This window comes from Schistocerca cancellata, chromosome 1, assembly GCF_023864275.1.
Source record: "Schistocerca cancellata isolate TAMUIC-IGC-003103 chromosome 1, iqSchCanc2.1, whole genome shotgun sequence".
Lineage (NCBI taxonomy): Eukaryota > Metazoa > Arthropoda > Insecta > Orthoptera > Acrididae > Schistocerca > Schistocerca cancellata.
Window position 1 is genome coordinate 911406791 of NC_064626.1, and position 18535 is coordinate 911425325.

Consider the following 18535-nt stretch of genomic DNA (forward strand, 5'->3'; position numbering starts at 1 on the left):
GCAAAGAGAGTCACACTTAAAACGCTACCCTGAGGGACACCGTTCTCCTGCTCAAAGTGATCAGACAGGACGTCACCAATCCGGTATCTAAAATACCGTGGCAAGAGGAAAGGCTGAATAAAAAGAGGAAGACAACCACGAAAACCCCATTCGTGAAGCTGCTCCAGGATGAGACGCCTCCAAGTAGTATCGTAGGCCTTCTCGATGTCGAAAAATACACCTAGAAGGTGGTGACGGCGTAGGAAAGCCTGTTGTATAGCCGCCTCCAGGAGGGCAAGGTTATCGAAGGTGGAACGAAACCTCCTGAACCCACACTGAAAGCGACTAAGGAGTTGCCAGGATTCTAACATCCAGACAAGGCGGCGATTGACCATCCGCTCCAAGGTCTTCCCTATGCAACTAGTGAGGGCAATACTACGGTAGCTACTTGGGCTTGTGCGGTCTTTCCCAGGTTTTAAAAAAGGTATTAAAACTGCCTCACGCCACGCGTCAGGAAAGTGACCCGATGCCCAAATGGCATTAAAAAGTGCGAGGAGTATTTCTTTGTTGCGCAATATGAGGTGCCATAGCATACTGTAATGGATCCTGTCGTGGCCAGGGGATGTGTCACGAGCTCCAGACAATGCAGAATCCAGCTCCCACATAGAAAATTTGCAGTTGTAAACTTCATGAGAGGTGGAATGGAAGTCCAGACTACATCTCTCAGCAACGGCTCTATGGCGCTGGAAACGTGGATCCTGACTGGTTGTTGCAGTAACTGTGGCGAAATACGCTGCCATAGTCTGGGCAATGTCTCGCGGATCCGTATGGAGAGTGCCATTATTCATTACAGCAGCTATGGGACACCTCCCTCCTCTGCCAGAAATTCTCCTGATGGTGTCCCACACAATGGAACTTTTGGTGGAACGATTAATGGTGTTCAGGAACTGTTGCCATGACCTCTTCTTGCTCTCACGAATAACGCGGCGACATCTTGCCCTCGCCACCCGAAAGGCTGCAAGATTCTCAGCAGTCGGTCGACACTTGAACCGACGCAGAGCTGCACGCCTCGTCCTGATTGCAGAGCGGCATTTGGCACTCCACCAAGGCACAGGTGGCCTCTTCCGGTGGCCTGTGGACTGTGGAATGGATGCTGCAGCGGCGTGGTGGACCATTTTGGTGATGTGATCCACCCACACCTCAACATTCGCACAGTGTTCGAATTGGGCCAATTGGCTATAAAGTGTCCAGTCAGCTCCACTGAGCACCCATCGTGGTGGTCTCCTTTCGGGGCCCACGCCATCTGGCAGGTGAATCCAGATTGGGAAATGATCACTGCCGTGCAAGTCAGTGACCACTTCCCAGTGAGCACTGGCGGCAAGTGCTGGAGAGCAAAGCGAGAGATCAATGGCAGAGAACGACCCAGTCGCTGTGGAGAAATGAGTACTCTGTCCTCCATTAAGCAAGTAGGCACAGGATGACAGGAGAAGCCTCTCAATTGCTCTACCCCTGGGGCAGGTAATTGCAGAGCCCCAAAGCACATTGTGGGCATTAAAATCACCACAAATAATGAATGGCTGGGGGAGCTGGGTAAGAAGGTCAGTGAGGGCCGCTTCATCAAGAGCATCATTTGGGGGCAAGTAAAGTGAACATACAGTCAATGGATGATGCACGTGCACGGACACAGCGACGGCCTGTAAAGTCGTCGTAAGTGAGAGAGGCGAGGAGTGGTAGTCCGTCCTGACGAAAATACCTACGCCTCCTCTAGCTCTCTCTCCACGCAGGTTGTCCTTTTTGTGGAGTGTGTAGCCTCGTATCTCAGGGGAGTTTGATGGATGGAAATACGTCTCCTGGAGACAGAGACACAGTGGTCTACCCTGAGAGAGTAGACGAAGTTCTTCCACATGCGTCCTGAACCCTTGCAAGTTCCACTGGAGTATGGAAGCCATCTATGTTGGGGGTAGCACCTTCATCCTGTCTCTCCGACGGGGCGGGGAGACCGCAGCAGGTGGAGGGGCAGGCGTGGGACGAGATGATTGCCCCACACATACAGCGTACTCCATCAACTCTGGGGAAGAGTCAGATGAAGCCTCACCTAAAACAACATCCGCATGGTCAGATGGTTTACCACGGGATTTGACGCGCTGTTGCTGCTGTACAGTAGCTTTCTGTGGTTTGGTGGATTTTGGGGGAGCCGATGTGGGTGTGGTAATTGGCGCACTGGGCTTGGGAACAGCCTCACCTGTTGGAGGTGCCAGGGCCTGGCCCAAGTTCGCCACTGTACCTTTGTCTGCCGTTCGAGTAGGGGCTACTGGCTCTGAAACAGTGGCTGCGTTGCAAGTGCACTGACAGCTGCAGGTGTTAGTGCCAACACTCACCACCTCAGTCTGCGTTGAGGCATCGACTTTTGGAGTAGGCTTCTGAACCAGGGATGCAAAAGATGTAGCAAATGTGGGAGGTTGCATCGACTTATAGATCTTCTTGGCCTCACCATAGGGGATACGCTTGGTTGTTTTTATTTCCTGGACCTTGCGTTCCTCTAAAAATATTCGGCAGTCCCTACTCCAAACAGGGTGGTTCCCAGAGCAATTAATACATTTAGCCGGAGACGAGCAACCAACTCCTTCATTAGCAGCCTGACCACAGTTTCCACAAGTCGCTTCGCCTTTACAGCCTAAGGTGGTATGACCAAAACACTGGCATTTGAAACAGCACATTGGGGTCGGGAAATAAGGCCTCACACTAAGGCGAAGGAAGCCAGCTTTAACATGTTCAGGTAGCTTTGTGCTACTGAAGGTCAGAATAAAGGAGTCGGATTTGACAAGAGTGCCATCAACCCTCTTCATTATGTGTTGGACATCAACGATACCTTCTGGAGCCCACTCACATTGCAGTTCTTCCTTTGGAATGTCAACTAGATCCCGGCATGTCACAACACCTTTGCTGTAGTTCAAGGTGCTGTGCAGTTCAGTGTCTATGGCATACTCTCCAAGGCTTTTAGCAGATTGGAGGTTAGTTGCTTGCTGGGAAGTGGAAGTTTCCACTAGCAAGGTCCCATTACGTAAGCGCTTCACCGATTTTAAGGAGCCACAGATTCCCTCCAATCCCTTTTGTATATAGAAGGGCGAAACCTTCTCGAAACTACCCTCCTTCCGTTTCACAATGAGAAACACATTCGGATTACCAGAATGCATTCTGTTACCTAAGACTGGACTGTTCAAAGAAGCGCCGGAGTCAGGGGGACTGACTGCACGGGCCCTCTTAAGAGACTGGGTGTTAGAACCTTCCAGCGGCCCACCCTTTCCGCTGGGAGGAAGAAAAGAGGATTTTGAAGGATCCATCTCGGTCCCACGAGCAGCTAGGGAACTAGAAGTCCACCTAGACAGAGCCCCACGTGTCTAGGTAAGCCTTATACAACTGAGGTGCGGCACGTTCCCCAGAGGTTGCCCGCTATCGACTGTTCCATCTCAACAGCCATGCATCTCATCAGCGCGCAGCACACCTTGAGATTGAGGTTTTTTTTATAGAGGTTTATTCCATCCTCGCGATCCGGGCGGTCAAGCCAAGATCCCCATTCCCTGAGACACACAACGTTCCACCGCCGCGCCGCACGGTGGTCGCTGAAGTATGCTCAGAGCTTACGGTGACAGGGGACTGGTGGCGCTTACCAGTCCCCAGCTCAGGAACCCCGGGGTTGCCAAGCCCGTACCCAGCAAATGAATGCTGAGCCCCTGGGGGCATTTCTGAAAGTATTTGTATGGAGTGTAGCCATGTATGGAAGTGAAACATGGACAATAAATAGTTTAGACAAGAAGAGAATAGAAGCTTTTGAAATGTGGTGCTACAGAAGAATGTTGAAGATTAGGTGGGTAGATCACATAACTAATGAGGAGGTATTGAAGAGGATTGGGGAGAAGAGAAGTTTGTGGCACAACTTGACTAGAAGAAGGGATCGGTTGGTAGGACATGTCCTGAGGCATCAAGGGATCACAAATTTAGCATTGGAGGGCAGTGTGGAGGGTAAAAATTGTAGAGGGAGACCAAGAGATGAATATACTAAGCAGATTCAGAAGGATGTAGGTTGTAGTAGGTACTGGGAGATGAAGGAGCTTGCACAGGATAGATTAGCATGTAGAGCTGCATCAAACTGGTCTCAGGACTGAAGACCACAACAACAACAAAGCCTGTGACGTCTTGCATGATCATGAACAGCTGGGGAGGTCATGTTCATCACTGACTGATGAATAATTCCCACCTGGATGCAATGGTGAAAGCAGATTGGCATGTGCACATCTTGTCTTAGGATTGCCAATAGGCAAAGGCACCAAGAGATTCTCAATGTGGACAATGTGATTCTGCTTCATGACATTGGGTGACCATACGTGTTGCAATCAGAGCCACCAAAAAGCTCTGTGCATTTCACTGGGTTATTTTGGACCACCCATCATGCAATACAGACTTCAGACTTCATCCCTTGTGATTTCCATGTTTTCTGTCTGCTGAAGAAGTTCCTGGTAGAACAACAATTTACAAGTAATGATGAAGTCAAGACAGCAGTCCGACTGTGGTTCCATTGTCAGTCAGACAAATTCTACTGCAGAGGCATCTCAAGTTTAATGTTGTGATGGGAGTGGAAAAATAGTGTATATTTGTCATCACCTGTATGTAGCTACTTTGACTAGTAAAAATAGGGGCAACGACTTTTTGATTTACCCTCTTACTTAACTCTCTCTACCCTGGTAAGTATTACCAACACATATACTGCAACATATAAATATTTAAAATGTGTTCATTCACTATTTATTTGCTTACCTTTGATGGATGCCTGCCTCTTAGTGTTGTACAAAATAGCAATTTCTCCAAATGCTGTGCCAGGGCCAAAGGTCCCCAATGATTTACCACCTTTAATCACTTCAAACCTGCCTGCAGCTGACACATATAAGTGCCTACCTGAGGTTAAGAAACACAAAATTAAAATATACTTACAAAATAAATGATTTTTAACAGCTGTTAAAATTAACAATGATTTTACTTTTGTAATTCCTTCTAAAACTTAAACACATGTTATTACTAAATTTGTACTGCTTGGTAAATGAAAGCAGTCATAAAATTAGTTATTTTCAGATGACACAAGAATTTAGATATTGCAGTAGAGTTCAAAATTAATAGCATTAAATTAATTATAGTATTATCTGAATCAACAATTAAAATAGTAATGGATGAAAATTACAAAAATCTCATACAAATTTGCTCTGTAAATAACATCTTCTTGTTTCTTGATACACTAAAGCATTTCCAGTACCACATGATCCTCAAATTGTAGTACAGAGAGGCTTTTAACATTTTGTACAATATCATATGCAAAGTGGAAAACTGACAATTATTATGCTTATACACTAAAGGATATTGCTAGTAGATATACACTGATGAGCAAAACCATTAACACCACATTTTTAATAGCATACTGAACAACATTCCCCCCCCTCCATGAACTATGGACCTTGCTGTTGGTGGGGAGGCTTGCGTGCCTCAGTGATACAGATAGCCGTACCCTTGGTGCAACCACAACGGAAGGGTATCTGTTGAGAAGCCAGACAAACATGTGGTTCTAGAAGATGGGCAGTAGCCTTTTCAGTAGTTGCAGGGGAAAGTAGTAGTTGAATATGGATTGGAGGAAAGGAATGAAAGAGGAAGCCAGCTGGTAGAATTTTCCACAGAGCATAATTTAATCATAGCTAACACTTGGTTTAAGAATCATAAAAGAAGGTTGTATACATGAAAGAGACCTGGAGACACCAGAAGGTTTCAGATTAATTATATAATGGTAAGACAGAGATTTCAGAAACAGGTTTTAAATTGTAAGACATTTCCAGGGGAAGATGTGGACCATAACCACAATTTATTGGTTATGAAGTGCAAATTAAAACTGAAGGAACTGCAAAAAGGCAGGAATCTAAGGAGATAGCACATGGATAAACTGAAAGAACCAGAAGGTGTAGGGAGTTTTGGAGGGAGAATTAGGGGACAACTGACAAGAACAGGTGAAAGGAATACAGTAGAAGGATAATGGGTACCTTTGAGAGATGAAATAGCAGAGGATCAAGCATGTAAAAAGATGAGGGCTACTAGAACTCCTGGGTAACACAAGAGATATTGGATTTAATCAATGAAAGGGGAAAATATAAAAATGCGATAAATGAGGCAGGTGAAAGGGAAAACAAACACTTAAGAAATGAGGTCAACAGGAAGTGAAAAATGGGTACATAGGAATGGCTAGAAGACATATGTAAGAATGTAGAAGCATTTATCACTAGTGGTAAGACAAATACTGCATACAGGAAAATTAAAGTGGTCTTTGGAGAAAAGAGAACCACCTGTATGGATATCAGGAGCTCAGATGGAAAACTTGTCCTAAGCAAGGAAGGGAAGACAGAAAGGTGGAAGGAGTATATAAAGCGTCTATACAACGGAGATGTACTTGAGGGCAATGTTATGGAAATGGAAGAGGATGTAGATGAAGATGAAGATGAGAAGGGAGATATGATTCTGTGTGAAGAATTTGTCAAAGCACTGAAAGGCTTAAGTCAAAAAAGCCCCAGGAGTAGACAATATTCCATTAAAACTACTGATAGCCTTGGGAGAGCCAGCCATGGCAAAGCTCTTCCATTTGGTGAGGAAGATGTATGTGGCAGGTGAAGTACCCTCAGACTTCAAGAAGAATATAATAATTCCAATTCCAAAGAAAGCAGGTGCCGACAGGTGTGAAAATTACTGAACTATCAACTTAATAAGTCCCAGCTGCAAAATTCTAACATGAATCCTCTACACAAGAATGGAAAAACTGGTAGAAGCAGACCTCGGGGAAAATCAGTTTGGATTCTGGAGAAATGTAGGAACATGTGAGGCAATACTGATGCTAGGACTTGTCATAGAGGATACATAAGGAGAGATAAACCTGTGTTTATAGCACTTGTAGACTTAGAAAAAGCTTTTGACAATGTTGACTGGAATACTCTCTTTCAAATTCTAAACATGGCAGGGGTAAAATACAGGGAGCAAAAACTATTTACAATTTGCACAGAAACCAGAAGGCAGTTATAAGAGTCAATGGGTGCAAAAGAGTAGCAGTGGCAGAACCGCTAAAGGAAGCAAAAGAAAAATTTGGAGAACGAATTAAAGTCCAGGGAGAAGAAATAAAAACTTTGAGGTTTGCCAGCGACATTGTAATTCTGTCAGAGACAGCAAAGGACTTGGAAGAGCAGTTAACCAGAATGGACTATTTATTGAAAGGAGGATAGAAGATGGACATCAACAAAAGCAAAATGAGGTTAATGGAATGTAGTCAAATTAAATCAGGTACACTGAGAGAATTAGGTTAGGAATTGAGACATTTAAAATAGTAGATGAGTTTGGCTATTTCAAAAGCAAAATAACTGATGATGGTCAAAGTAGAGAGGGTATAAAATGTAGACTGGCAATGGCAAGAAAAGTGTTCCTGAAGAAGTGAAATGTGTTAACATCGAGCATAGATTTAAATGTTAGGAAGTCCTTCTGAAAGTATTTGTATGGAGCATAGGTGTGTATGGATGTGAAACACGGACAATAAATAGTTTATACAAGAAGAGAATAGGAGCTTCTGAGATATGGTGCTACAGAAGGATGCTGAAGATTGGGTGGGTAGACCACATAACTAATGAGGTACTGAACAGAATTGCGGAGAAGAGAAATTTGTTGTGCAAACCTGACTAGAAGAAGGGTGGGACACATTCTGACGCATCAAGGAATCACTAATTTATTACTGGAGTAAAGTGAGGTGATTGGGAGGGGGGAGGAGGAGGCGGGGTAAAAGTCATAGAGGGAGGCCAAGAGACATATACAATAAGCAGATTTAGAAGGATGTAGGTTGCAGTAGTTACTTGGAGGTGAAGAGTCTTGCACAGGATAGAATAGCATGGACAGCTGCATCAAATCAATCTTTGGACTTAAGACCACAACAACAACAACACAGCAGTTATTCTGGATGGCATGTACTTGGCAAGTCCCTGCTATGTGTTGCTATGTGTCAGCATAGGTCACACTGTTGCTGTAAATTAAGGACCAACGGATTGTGAGTTTGGAGCTGGCACCTGTTTTCATCCAAATACATTCCATGAAGTTCAGATCAGTTGGACTTAGTGACCAAGACATCAGCATGAGTGCAATATCATGCTCCTCAAACTACTGCAGTATGATTCTTGCCTTGTGACGTAAACAGTTATCCTGCTGGGAGACGTTGTCACCATCAGGAAAGACATCAAACTTTAAGGGATGCAGTTGCTTGCAATAATGTTCATGTAGTCCACACAGTTCCCTTGATTACAAACACAGCCCTCATGGAAACCTGGGTAAATATCTTCAATAATACACACATCAAAAAAAGTTTTGCATCACCTTGGTTCTGATAGCTCCGAAACGTGTACAGAAAATTGCAATAGAGATCAACATAAACATTATTTCTGCCATTTTGGCTGTTCACAAAAACCACAAATTGCATGTTGTACTACCATACAGCGAGACCTACAGAGGTGGTGGTCCAGATTGTTGTACACACCAGTATCTCTAATACCCAGTAGCACATCCTCTTGCATTGATGCATGCCCATATTTGTTGTGGCACACTATCCACAAGTTCACCAAGGCACTGTTGGTCCCACTCCTCAATGGCAATTTGGCATAGATCCCTCAGAGTGGTTGGTGGGTCACATCATCCAAAAACAGCCCTTTCCAATGTATGCCAGGTATGTATGATAGAGTTCATGTCTGGAGAACATACTGGCCACTCTAGTCTAGCAATGTAGTTATCAAGAAGGAAGTTATTCACAGGATGTGCACGATTGGGGTGCGAACTGTCATCTGTCATCTGGCATTCATGTATCGTACAGCTATTCCAGCACCTTCCATGACCAACAGTGGCATACGCCTGCCCCACATAATGCCACCCCAGCAGGGAACCTCCACCTTGCTGCACTCGCTGGAAAGTGTGTCTAAGGCGTTCAGCCTGACCGGATTGCCTACAAACACATCACCGACAATTGTCTGGTTGAAGGCATACGCGAAACTCATCAGTGAAGAGAACATGATGCCAATCCTGAGTTGTCCATTCAGCATGTTGTTGGGCCCATCTGTACCATGCTGCACTGTGTCGTGGTTGCAAAGATGGACCTCACCATGGACATTGGGTGTGAAGTAGAGCATCATGCAGCCTATTGCAAACAGTTTGAGTCATAACATGACATCCTGTGGCTGCACGAAATGTATTATTCAACATGGGGTGTTGCTGTCAGGGTTTCTCCAAGCCACAGGCCATAAGTAGTGGTCATCCACTGCAGTAGTAGCCCTTGGGAGGCCTGAGTGAGGCATGTCATCGACAGTTCTTGTCTCTCTGTATCTCCTCCATGTCCGAACAACATCAATTTGGTTCACTCTGAGACACCTGGTCACTTTCCTTGTTGAGAGCCCGTCTTGGCACAAAGTAACACTGCAGATGTGACATGTGGAATCATCGGGTCTACTGCCGGATATTTGTGTCGCTCTGGCACAATATTTCGGCCACGTAACTCGTTGATTTCTTCAGGTGCTACCGGAGACTGCTGTATTGGAGGATCTTGTCCAATATTTATGCTCAGATGGCGCTGGTGCTCTCTCTGCCATTTTTGCCCGCCTGGCGCTGCCTGTAATGTGTTGTTTCTTCCCCGGTGCTCCCTCGGACGTCCGCACCCGACTTGGTCACCAGCTATGGCAGCTGTCTGAGGCCCGTCCTGTGTCAGGCATTCCGTTCACAGCCCGCACATGCCTGGTGCTGCTCCTGAGGTTTTGGCCCTTCCCTGGTGCTCCCACGGACATCCGAACCTGCCTCGTCCACCATCTGTGGTCGTGGCAGCTGTTTGGGGCTGGACCCGTGTTCGGCATTCCATTCATGGCCCGTGCCCGCTTGGCACTGCTCCTGAGGTGTTGGCACTTCCCTGGTGGTCCCACGGATGTCCGCGCCCGCCTCGTCCACCATCTGCAGTTGTGGCAGCTGTCTGAGGCCCATCTCACGTCGGGCAGTCCATTCGCGGCACGCACCCGCCTGGCACTGCTTGTAAGGTGTTATCTCTTCTCTGGTGTTCCCTTGGACATATGCGCCCGACTTGGTCTCCATCTGTGGCAGCTCTCTGAGGCCTGTCGTTTGTGGGCATTCCGTTCGTGGTCTGCGCCCCTCTGCCACTGCTCCTGAGGTGTTGGCACTTCCCTGGTGCTCTGACTGTTGTCCGTGCTCGGCTCGTCCATCATCTGCGGTTGTGGCGGCTGTCACAGGCCCATCCTGCGTCAGGAGTTGTGTTCATGGTCCGTGCCTGCCTGGCTCTGCTCCTACTTCTTGAGGAGTTTCTTGGTTCCTTTAGTTGGGACCTGATAAGCTCCAGAGCGGGACTCCACACTGAGCTAAGCTGGTAACCACTGTCTCGGTTTATTAGGTTGTCTGTGACCTTGAATTTGATGGCCTCCTTTATGACACTTTCCCAAAATCTTGGAGTGTTTGTCACAATTTTGGTGTTGTTGTAGTCCATCGAGTGACTGGGCTCCAGACAGTGCTCCGCTATGGCAGATTTGGTTGCCTGTCCAAGTCTGGTGTGCCTCTGGTGTTCTTTGCATCTGATGTCCACCATCCTGGTTGTTTGGCAAATGCATGATTTTCCACACTGGCACGGGATGTTGTAAATGCCTGGTTTACATAGCCCCAGGCGGGCACGGACAGAAGAGAGAGCTCCCAGCGCCCTCTGAGTATAAATACTGGACAAGATCCTCCAATACGGCAGTCTCAGGTAGCACCTGAAGAAGGCAATGAGTTACATGGCCTAAATATTGTGCCAGAGCGACACAAACATCCGGCAGTAGACCTGATTATTCCACATGTCAAGATCTCACCGGGACAGCCTGAAGAGTTACAACGCAGATGTAATTGAACCACAGTACTAACTGTCTATGCACGGTTGAACTACAGTCAACTCGAGCCATGTACCTCCTTCCTGGTGGAATGACTGGAACTGATCAGCTGTCAGATCCCGTCCGTCTAATAGGTGCTGCTCATGCATGGTTGTTTACATCTTTGGGCAGGTTTAGTGACATCTCTGAACAGTCAAAGGGACTGTGTCTTGATACAACATCCACAGTCAACGTCTGTCTTCAGGAGTTCTGGGAATTGGGCTGATGCAAAACTTATGTTGATGTGTGTATAATACTGCCGTCACTAGACTGCATCAGGGACATGGTTCATGTCTCAAGCAGCCGTTAACCATATGATGTTGTCTCCAGACACAACCACCAACCTGCCATATCAAGAAATGTGATTCATCTAACTAGGTGACAAATTTTCATTGATCAACGGTACAGTCGTTATGATCCTGTGCCTGTTGCAAACATAACTGACAAAGAAAGTGAAGAACACACTTCACACACCGTGATTTCAGTGTAGAAACTTTTATTTTCCATGATGACCAGTTTCAACAGTCACATCATCTGATCTTATAGAACTTGTTATGAAAGTAACATGTTATGTTACACAAATGACTGGTTATCTTGGAATAATAAAAGTTTCTATATTGTGATCAGGGCATATAAAGTGTATTCTTCATTTCCAACCCTACAGATCATCCCACAGCACAACATGTGTACTTTTCATAACTGACAATGTCATTAGGTCAACAAGGAAACATATAGGGGTCCTTTATTGTGGTGATCCATGTTCAGCCAAATGCGCTGAATGATGTGCTCCGAAATAATTGTGCCTGGAACAGCACTGCACTCTCTCACCATATCTTATGGTTTCGTTATACTTTATCCTCTTTCCAAAGATGTTCCTGACAATAACATGCAAAAACTTGACCAACTTTACCATATTCATGATGCCTGTTCCCAGGCCATAACAATTTTCTCTTTTTCAAAGTTGCTTATGTCAGTGGATTTCACCATTTTCAGTCCACATCATTACAAGAGTGATTCCACACTCATCTCTCCTCCACTTATCCTGTATCATGTACCAGCAGTGTCAACAGGCAGCATTTAATCTCACAGTATGTAATGGGTGTAATATTTTGGCTAATCAGTATATTTAATTCATATTAGTCACATTGTGTTAATGGTAACACAAGAATGACAAGAAGAAGAAAAAAATTAAGACAGGCAACTCCTCATCCTACTCCTCACTAATGGAAGGTACAAAGGCATACTTAAAGTTGAGAAAGTCTTCCCAAATTTCGAAATATTACTCTTCTTCTAGCTATCATATACGCAGCTGTAAGAGTGAATGGTTGAATTCAAGCGCAATTTTCTCAGTTTGAAGTGTGGTAATGAACCAAGCATAATTTGTGTACAAATGTGTAGTTGCCTACCCTCATTTATTTTCTTGGGGTAAACAGTCTCATGTATATCCATAACTAGCCAGTATCTAACAATGCAATATTCTTCATCATGGGAGTGTAATATGAAGGTGCAGACTTGAACTGAATTAAATTCGAGATTCTCCCCGTAAGCAATGGAGGTGCAAAGTTTTCTGCGCTATCACCATCTACAAACGAACAAGCATGTCTATAATAACATTGTTATAAGGGTTCAAATACCACATAAATGTGTCATTTCTATATATATGATATTCTGTAAGTCCAATTTTATTATCATTATCATTATTATTATTTCTTTCCTTTCTCAGACATTATGTCTGGTTAAAAATGGAAAGTGACGCGGACGTTGATCAAGCGTGACTTCCTTTTAACTGTACGGTATATGTTACATTGCATTTAGGAACTTTCGGGTAATTGAACATGTATCAATAATTACAGATTTCTGTAGTTGTATATATACGTTTGGATGTAGCTGTATTGCGTTGATGTACTGGTGGATATTGTGTGGTATGACTCCTGTAGTTGAATGTATAATTGGTATAATGTCAACTTTATCCTGATGCCACATGTCCTTGACTTCCTCAGCCAGTTGGATGTATTTTTCAATTTTTTCTCCGGTTTTCTTTTGTATATTTGTTGTATTGGGTATGGATATTTCGATTAGTTGTGTTAATTTCTTCTTTTTATTGGTGAGTATGATGTCAGGTTTGTTATGTGGTGCTGTTTTATCTGTTATAATGGTTCTGTTCCAGTATAATTTGTATTCATCATTCTCCAGTACATTTTTTGGTGTGGGAACGTGTTGTTGTATGGCAAGTTGTTGATGTATTATTTTTGCTACATTGTCATGTCTTCTGGTGTATTATGTATTTGCTAGTATTGTACATCCACTTGTGATGTGATCTACTGTTTCTATTTGTTGTTTGCAAAGTCTGCATTTATCTGTTGTGGTATTGGGATCTTTAATAATATGCTTGCTGTAATATCTGGTGTTTATTGTTTGATCCTGTATTGCAATCATGAATCCTCCCATCTCACTGTATATATTTCCTTTTCTTAGCCATGTGTTGGATGCATCTTGATCGATGTGTGGCTGTGTTAGATGATACAGGAGCTTGCCATGCAGTGTACTTTCTTCATATCTGTTGATATTATGTGGTCTAAAGGGTTGTAGAAGTGGTTATGAAATTGCAGTGGTGTAGCCGATGTATTTATATGAGTGATTGCTTTGTGTATTTTGCTAGTTTCTGCTCGTTCTAGAAAGAATTTTCTTAAATTGTCTACCTGTCCATAATGTAGCTTTTTTTATGTTGATAAATCCCCTTCCTCCTTCCTTTCTGCTTAATGTGAATCTTTCTGTTGCTGAGTGTATGTGATGTATTCTATATTTGTGGCATTGTGATCGTGTAAGTGTATTGAGTGCTTCTAGTTCTGTGTTACTCCATTTCACAACTCCAAATGAGTAGGTCAATATTGGTATAGCATAAGTATTTATAGCTTCTGTCTTGTCTGGCAGAGCCACGTGTGAAAGCACCCACATGATTTACCAACTGACCTGCCTACACTATGAAGCTTTCTATGTGGGAATGACTAGCAACAAACTGTCCATTCGCATGAATGGACACAGGCAGACAGTGTTTGTTGGTAATGAGGATCACCCTGTGGCTAAACATGCCTTGGTGCAAGGCCAGCACATCTTGGCACAGTGTTACACCGTCCGGGTTATCTGGATACTTTCCACTAACAACAACCTGTCAGAACTTCGGAGATGGGAACTTGCCCTTCAGTATATCCTCTCTTCCCGTTACCCACCAGGCCTCAACCTCCGTTAATTTCAAGTTGCCGCCGCTCATACCTCACTTGTCATTCAACAACATCTTTGCCTCTGTACTTCTGCCTTGACTGACATCTCTGCCCAAACTCTTTGCCTTTACAAATGTCTGCTTATGTGCGGATGGATATGTGTGTGTTTGCGAGTGTATACCTGTCCTTTTTTCCCCTAAGGTAAGTCTTCCCGCTCCCAGGATTGGAATGACTCCTTACCCTCTCCGTTAAAACCCACATCCTTTCGTCTTTCCCTCTCCTTTCCTCTTCCCTGATGAAGCAATTGTTGGTTACGAAAGCTTGAATTTTGTGTGTGTGTTTGTGTTTGTTTGTGTGTCTATCAACATGCCAATGCTTTCGTTTGGTAAGTTACATCATCTTTGTTTTTAGATACATTTTTATAATTATTAATATTGATTTTTAGATGTTTTACTCATTACATGGAAAGTTATTATCTGGTTTTTAAAAGAGTCTCTTTTTTCATATTTTATTCCCATGCTCAAATTGTAAACAGTATGATTAATTCTACAAAGTTCTAGTCTACAAACTTACCTATTTCCCCCTCCTCAATCACAAATCCACTGCTATCCAGCACTTGTAGTGACATAGCCTCTGCCACAGCCTGCATCTGTACCTCGTTTAAGTTGCACAGAAATTCATTGGCTTTCAGGGCTCTGATAATTAGCTGCAAAGATCTGAAAAAAGTTAATGTCTTATTGGTTTTGACATTCTGTTTGGATGATTGGCTTCAAAGCATTCAAACATTTTTGTAGAATGTGAAGGCTACTTTCAGAATATATTTTGAGAATAACAGGCTGCATTAAATTACTAAAATAAAATGAAATACTTTTTGTATCATAACTAAAGCAGATTTCTGTTCTTACAGCAAATAGCTAACTACTATTTCATTATTACCTAATTAGTTTGCAAATCTGGAAAACTGCTCCTTTTCTCAAATCAGTGACATTTCTGCTAATTTTCTGATTTTGGTTCATACACTGTAAGTACATATAGAGTATAACAACTAGATGAACATTAAGTATTAATACAGAGCACAGAATTAATAACAGACAGTTACTTACCTCTATTAAAGGATACCTCAAACAAGTTCCCATCCATGAAATGTAATAGTTTTACAGAATATGATAAAATAATGCACATAACTGAGTATTAATTGAAGAGAAATACTAAGTACGTTTAATAGTTAGTGATATTGAAGCTACTACTCCCTGTTGGAGCTTGTATGAACATAAAAAACTTAAAGAAAACACAATGAAATTACAGTATAACCCTGATTTTGCATGACCTTGATTTAGCATAAACCTGCATTTAATGGAAGAAATTTCAAGTCCTGAAAATTATTCCATAAGTGCAATGCAATTTTATATTCAATTTAATGTAATTCGCTTTATGGCAAAACCCGCATTTAGTGTAAGGAATATTAAATATTGAAGACAATACAATAGTGGCTTTTGTAGCACGAATGCAAGCCGCACTTTTTTTCTAGTTTTTGGAATCCAAAAATCTGCCTGCAGTTTACAATCAGGTGCAAAGCCTAAGAAGTTCTGCAAAATGCTGCTAGTTGTCACCGTAAGAGCAGCCTATATTGCTGCTTTCGGCTGCTAGAAGCCGCTACAGAAGCCATTGTGTTACTTTCGAGTAATGAATGTTAAGGTGTTTTTTATCATTGGTGAATTAAGCAATTTTTCAAATATTCATACCAATTTAAAAAAACTCTTACATATACACCATCAAAATGAACGCTTTGAAGAAACTTGACAAGTGTGGCTTTACATTTCAGCAACTCCAGCTAATGAGAGCAGTGCTCACAAAAACGTAGTTTTGTCTGCCTTTGAACTTTGGTAAGACATGGAGACAGCAAAAGCAAGAACTTTCAGCTTGTTCCAGCAACAGAAAAGCATTTTCTGGACCAAAATGTGGCCACCACTTCGAGTTGTAAGTTGTGGTGAACAATTTTGTGAGGAAGCAGCGACAGTGCTTACCTGTAACTGCAGAAATAATTCGAGGAAAAGCACGTCAGAAAATCCAGTGCTACATCATCAAACTGCACACTGGAAATTAATGATAGCTTGTACAGCCAATGGCCATAAACTGCCACCATTCATTTCACACAGAAGACTTTACCAAAGTCCGAAGTGTTTCCTAAAGATGTTATTGTACATGCTAATGAAATTGGTTGGTTCATGGAGGACACAGTTTTACAGTGGATCAAACCTGTCTGGCAACGTCGTCCTGGTACCTTGCTAGGTTTACCATGTATGCTTGTGTTAGATTCATACACAGGTCACTGTACACAAGCTGTGAAAAAAAAAAAAAAAAAAATAGCAGAGGGTAAAACAGACTTAGTCGTAATTCCAGAATGGATGACATCCATTCTGCATCTGTTGGATGTTTGTTTAAACAAACCTTTTATGGACAACCAGAAAAATATGTACACACAGTGCCTAACTAAAGAAATAGGTAATTAACGCCTACAGGACATGTTAAGTGTTCAAGTTTGTCTCAATTGTGCATGTGCATTAGTCAATCTTGGAAATGTCTCCCAAGTGAAACTGTTCATCATGCATTTAAAAAATACTGTATTTCTAATGTGCTTGACAGCACAGAGGATGATGCTTTGTACGAAAGTAGCAACAAGGAATCACTAGCATTAATATTAAAACATGAAAAATCATGACTGTGTTCCAGTATGCAGGACAGCGAGCTCACCTGTGATGTCACTGCTCACAGCTCATGTATGTGTAGATCCGGAATACTGTATTTCAATAGATATCATGAATTTTTGCTGTTGTCAGTATTTTTCGATGTAATTATAATTTAAGTGCCCCAAATCCCTGAGAGGTAGGGTCACTTAATCCACTTAATACTCTATCCATCATATGATGAGCAATATCTTTCACTTTTAAGTGTGGCTTGAAATCAGTGAAATCCCCCCCCCCCCCCCCCCCCCCCCCCCCCCGCCCCTCCTCGAGTCTCATTTCTGGGGTGCGGCTTGCATTCAAGGTCAGCTTTCAATAGGGTGAATACGGTAACTACAGTACTTGCGGTGGCTTCTAGCAGGATTTTTCAGAACTTTCATAGGCTTTGCCTCCAAATGCAAGCATCATGTAATATGGGCTTTAAGAACCTATGAACTCCAGCATTTATATTGAATACAATCGATCATCTTCCATATCGATTCCTCACTACATGCAAGAGCAAGGTCGAACTTTGCCAACCACAAATGAAGACTAACAATGTACAGCGTGCTAACAGTTACACCATTTTGCATGCTTGCAGCCAGCAAAACTCTGTCCAAGTCTGTACGTTCATAGTATAGCATCAATTTATGCAAGTTTGCATCAGTTCATGTATTACTGTGTATTGCATGGAGAATCTATCTGTATTTCAGTTTGCTCACTCACATCCATTGTTGTAGTGAAGTTGACTATGGCAGCAAAAAGAAACACTCTATCTGTTGTGGAGAAAGTGCACTTGATTCGGGAAGTGGAGAGAAACACAAATGTGCCCGTAAGTGAAATGGCTCGATGCCTGGGACTTGCACAGTCTTCATTGTCAGTAATATTGAAGAATAAGAAGATCCTGGATCAAGAGACACAGTGCAGTTAAAAAAAAAAGCAGAAAAAATGTTAAAAAGTTGCCATATGAAGAAATGGAATCAAAGCTAATGGAGTGGTTCAATGGAGCACATGCTGAAAATTTACCAATCCATGGGGCATTGATAAAAATGAAAGCGTCTACAATATCAGGGAAAATTGGGTACCAGAATTAAAAGCTTTGAATGGTTGGCTGGATAGGTTCAAAAAACGCTATGGGATAAATTGCAGGGCAGTACGTGGACAGAGTGCTGCAGTTAGTGATGAAAGAGTTTAACACTGGAAAGAAGAGGTGCTGCCACTGCTCTTGGAAGGTTTTGAATCTCAGGAGGTGTACAATGTGGATGAACCAGGCCTGTTTTACCAACTCATGCCCTTTAAAACCTCAAGTGTTAAAGGAGAAGCACGCCATGGAGGAAGAATGAGCAAGCAGAGAATTACTGTTCTCTTATGGAGCAACGCAGATGGCAGCAACAAGCTGGATCCCATAGTAAATGGAAAGTTCCACAAACCACATTCCTTTAAGAACAGTTCTACACTGACATGTAAGTATTATAGCAAAAGTACTTTGATGACTGTGGCCTTGTTCAAAAAGTTCTTGTAAGCTTTTGATGCATGAATGGGTGCTAGAAACAGGAAGGTTGTTGTCTTTATGGACTTAGGATTTCTGTGAATGTGAAAGTGCATTTCTTTCCTGCAA

The 18535-nt window shown here is 42.9% G+C and overlaps 1 protein-coding gene across 4 annotated transcripts in view; it reads right to left on the reverse strand.

The window, feature by feature from the left end:
* LOC126191208 (cGMP-dependent protein kinase, isozyme 1-like) overlaps positions 1-18535 on the reverse strand; it is a 410062-nt gene that overhangs the window by 223278 nt on the left and 168249 nt on the right. For all 4 annotated transcript variants that reach the window (XM_049932023.1, XM_049932009.1, XM_049932031.1 and 1 more), the window contains 2 exons: positions 14771-14913; positions 4792-4929 (listed from right to left, as the gene is read on the reverse strand). In XM_049932023.1, coding sequence (XP_049787980.1) covers positions 4792-4929; positions 14771-14913 — 281 coding nt within the window. The remainder of the gene's footprint in view (positions 1-4791; positions 4930-14770; positions 14914-18535) is intronic.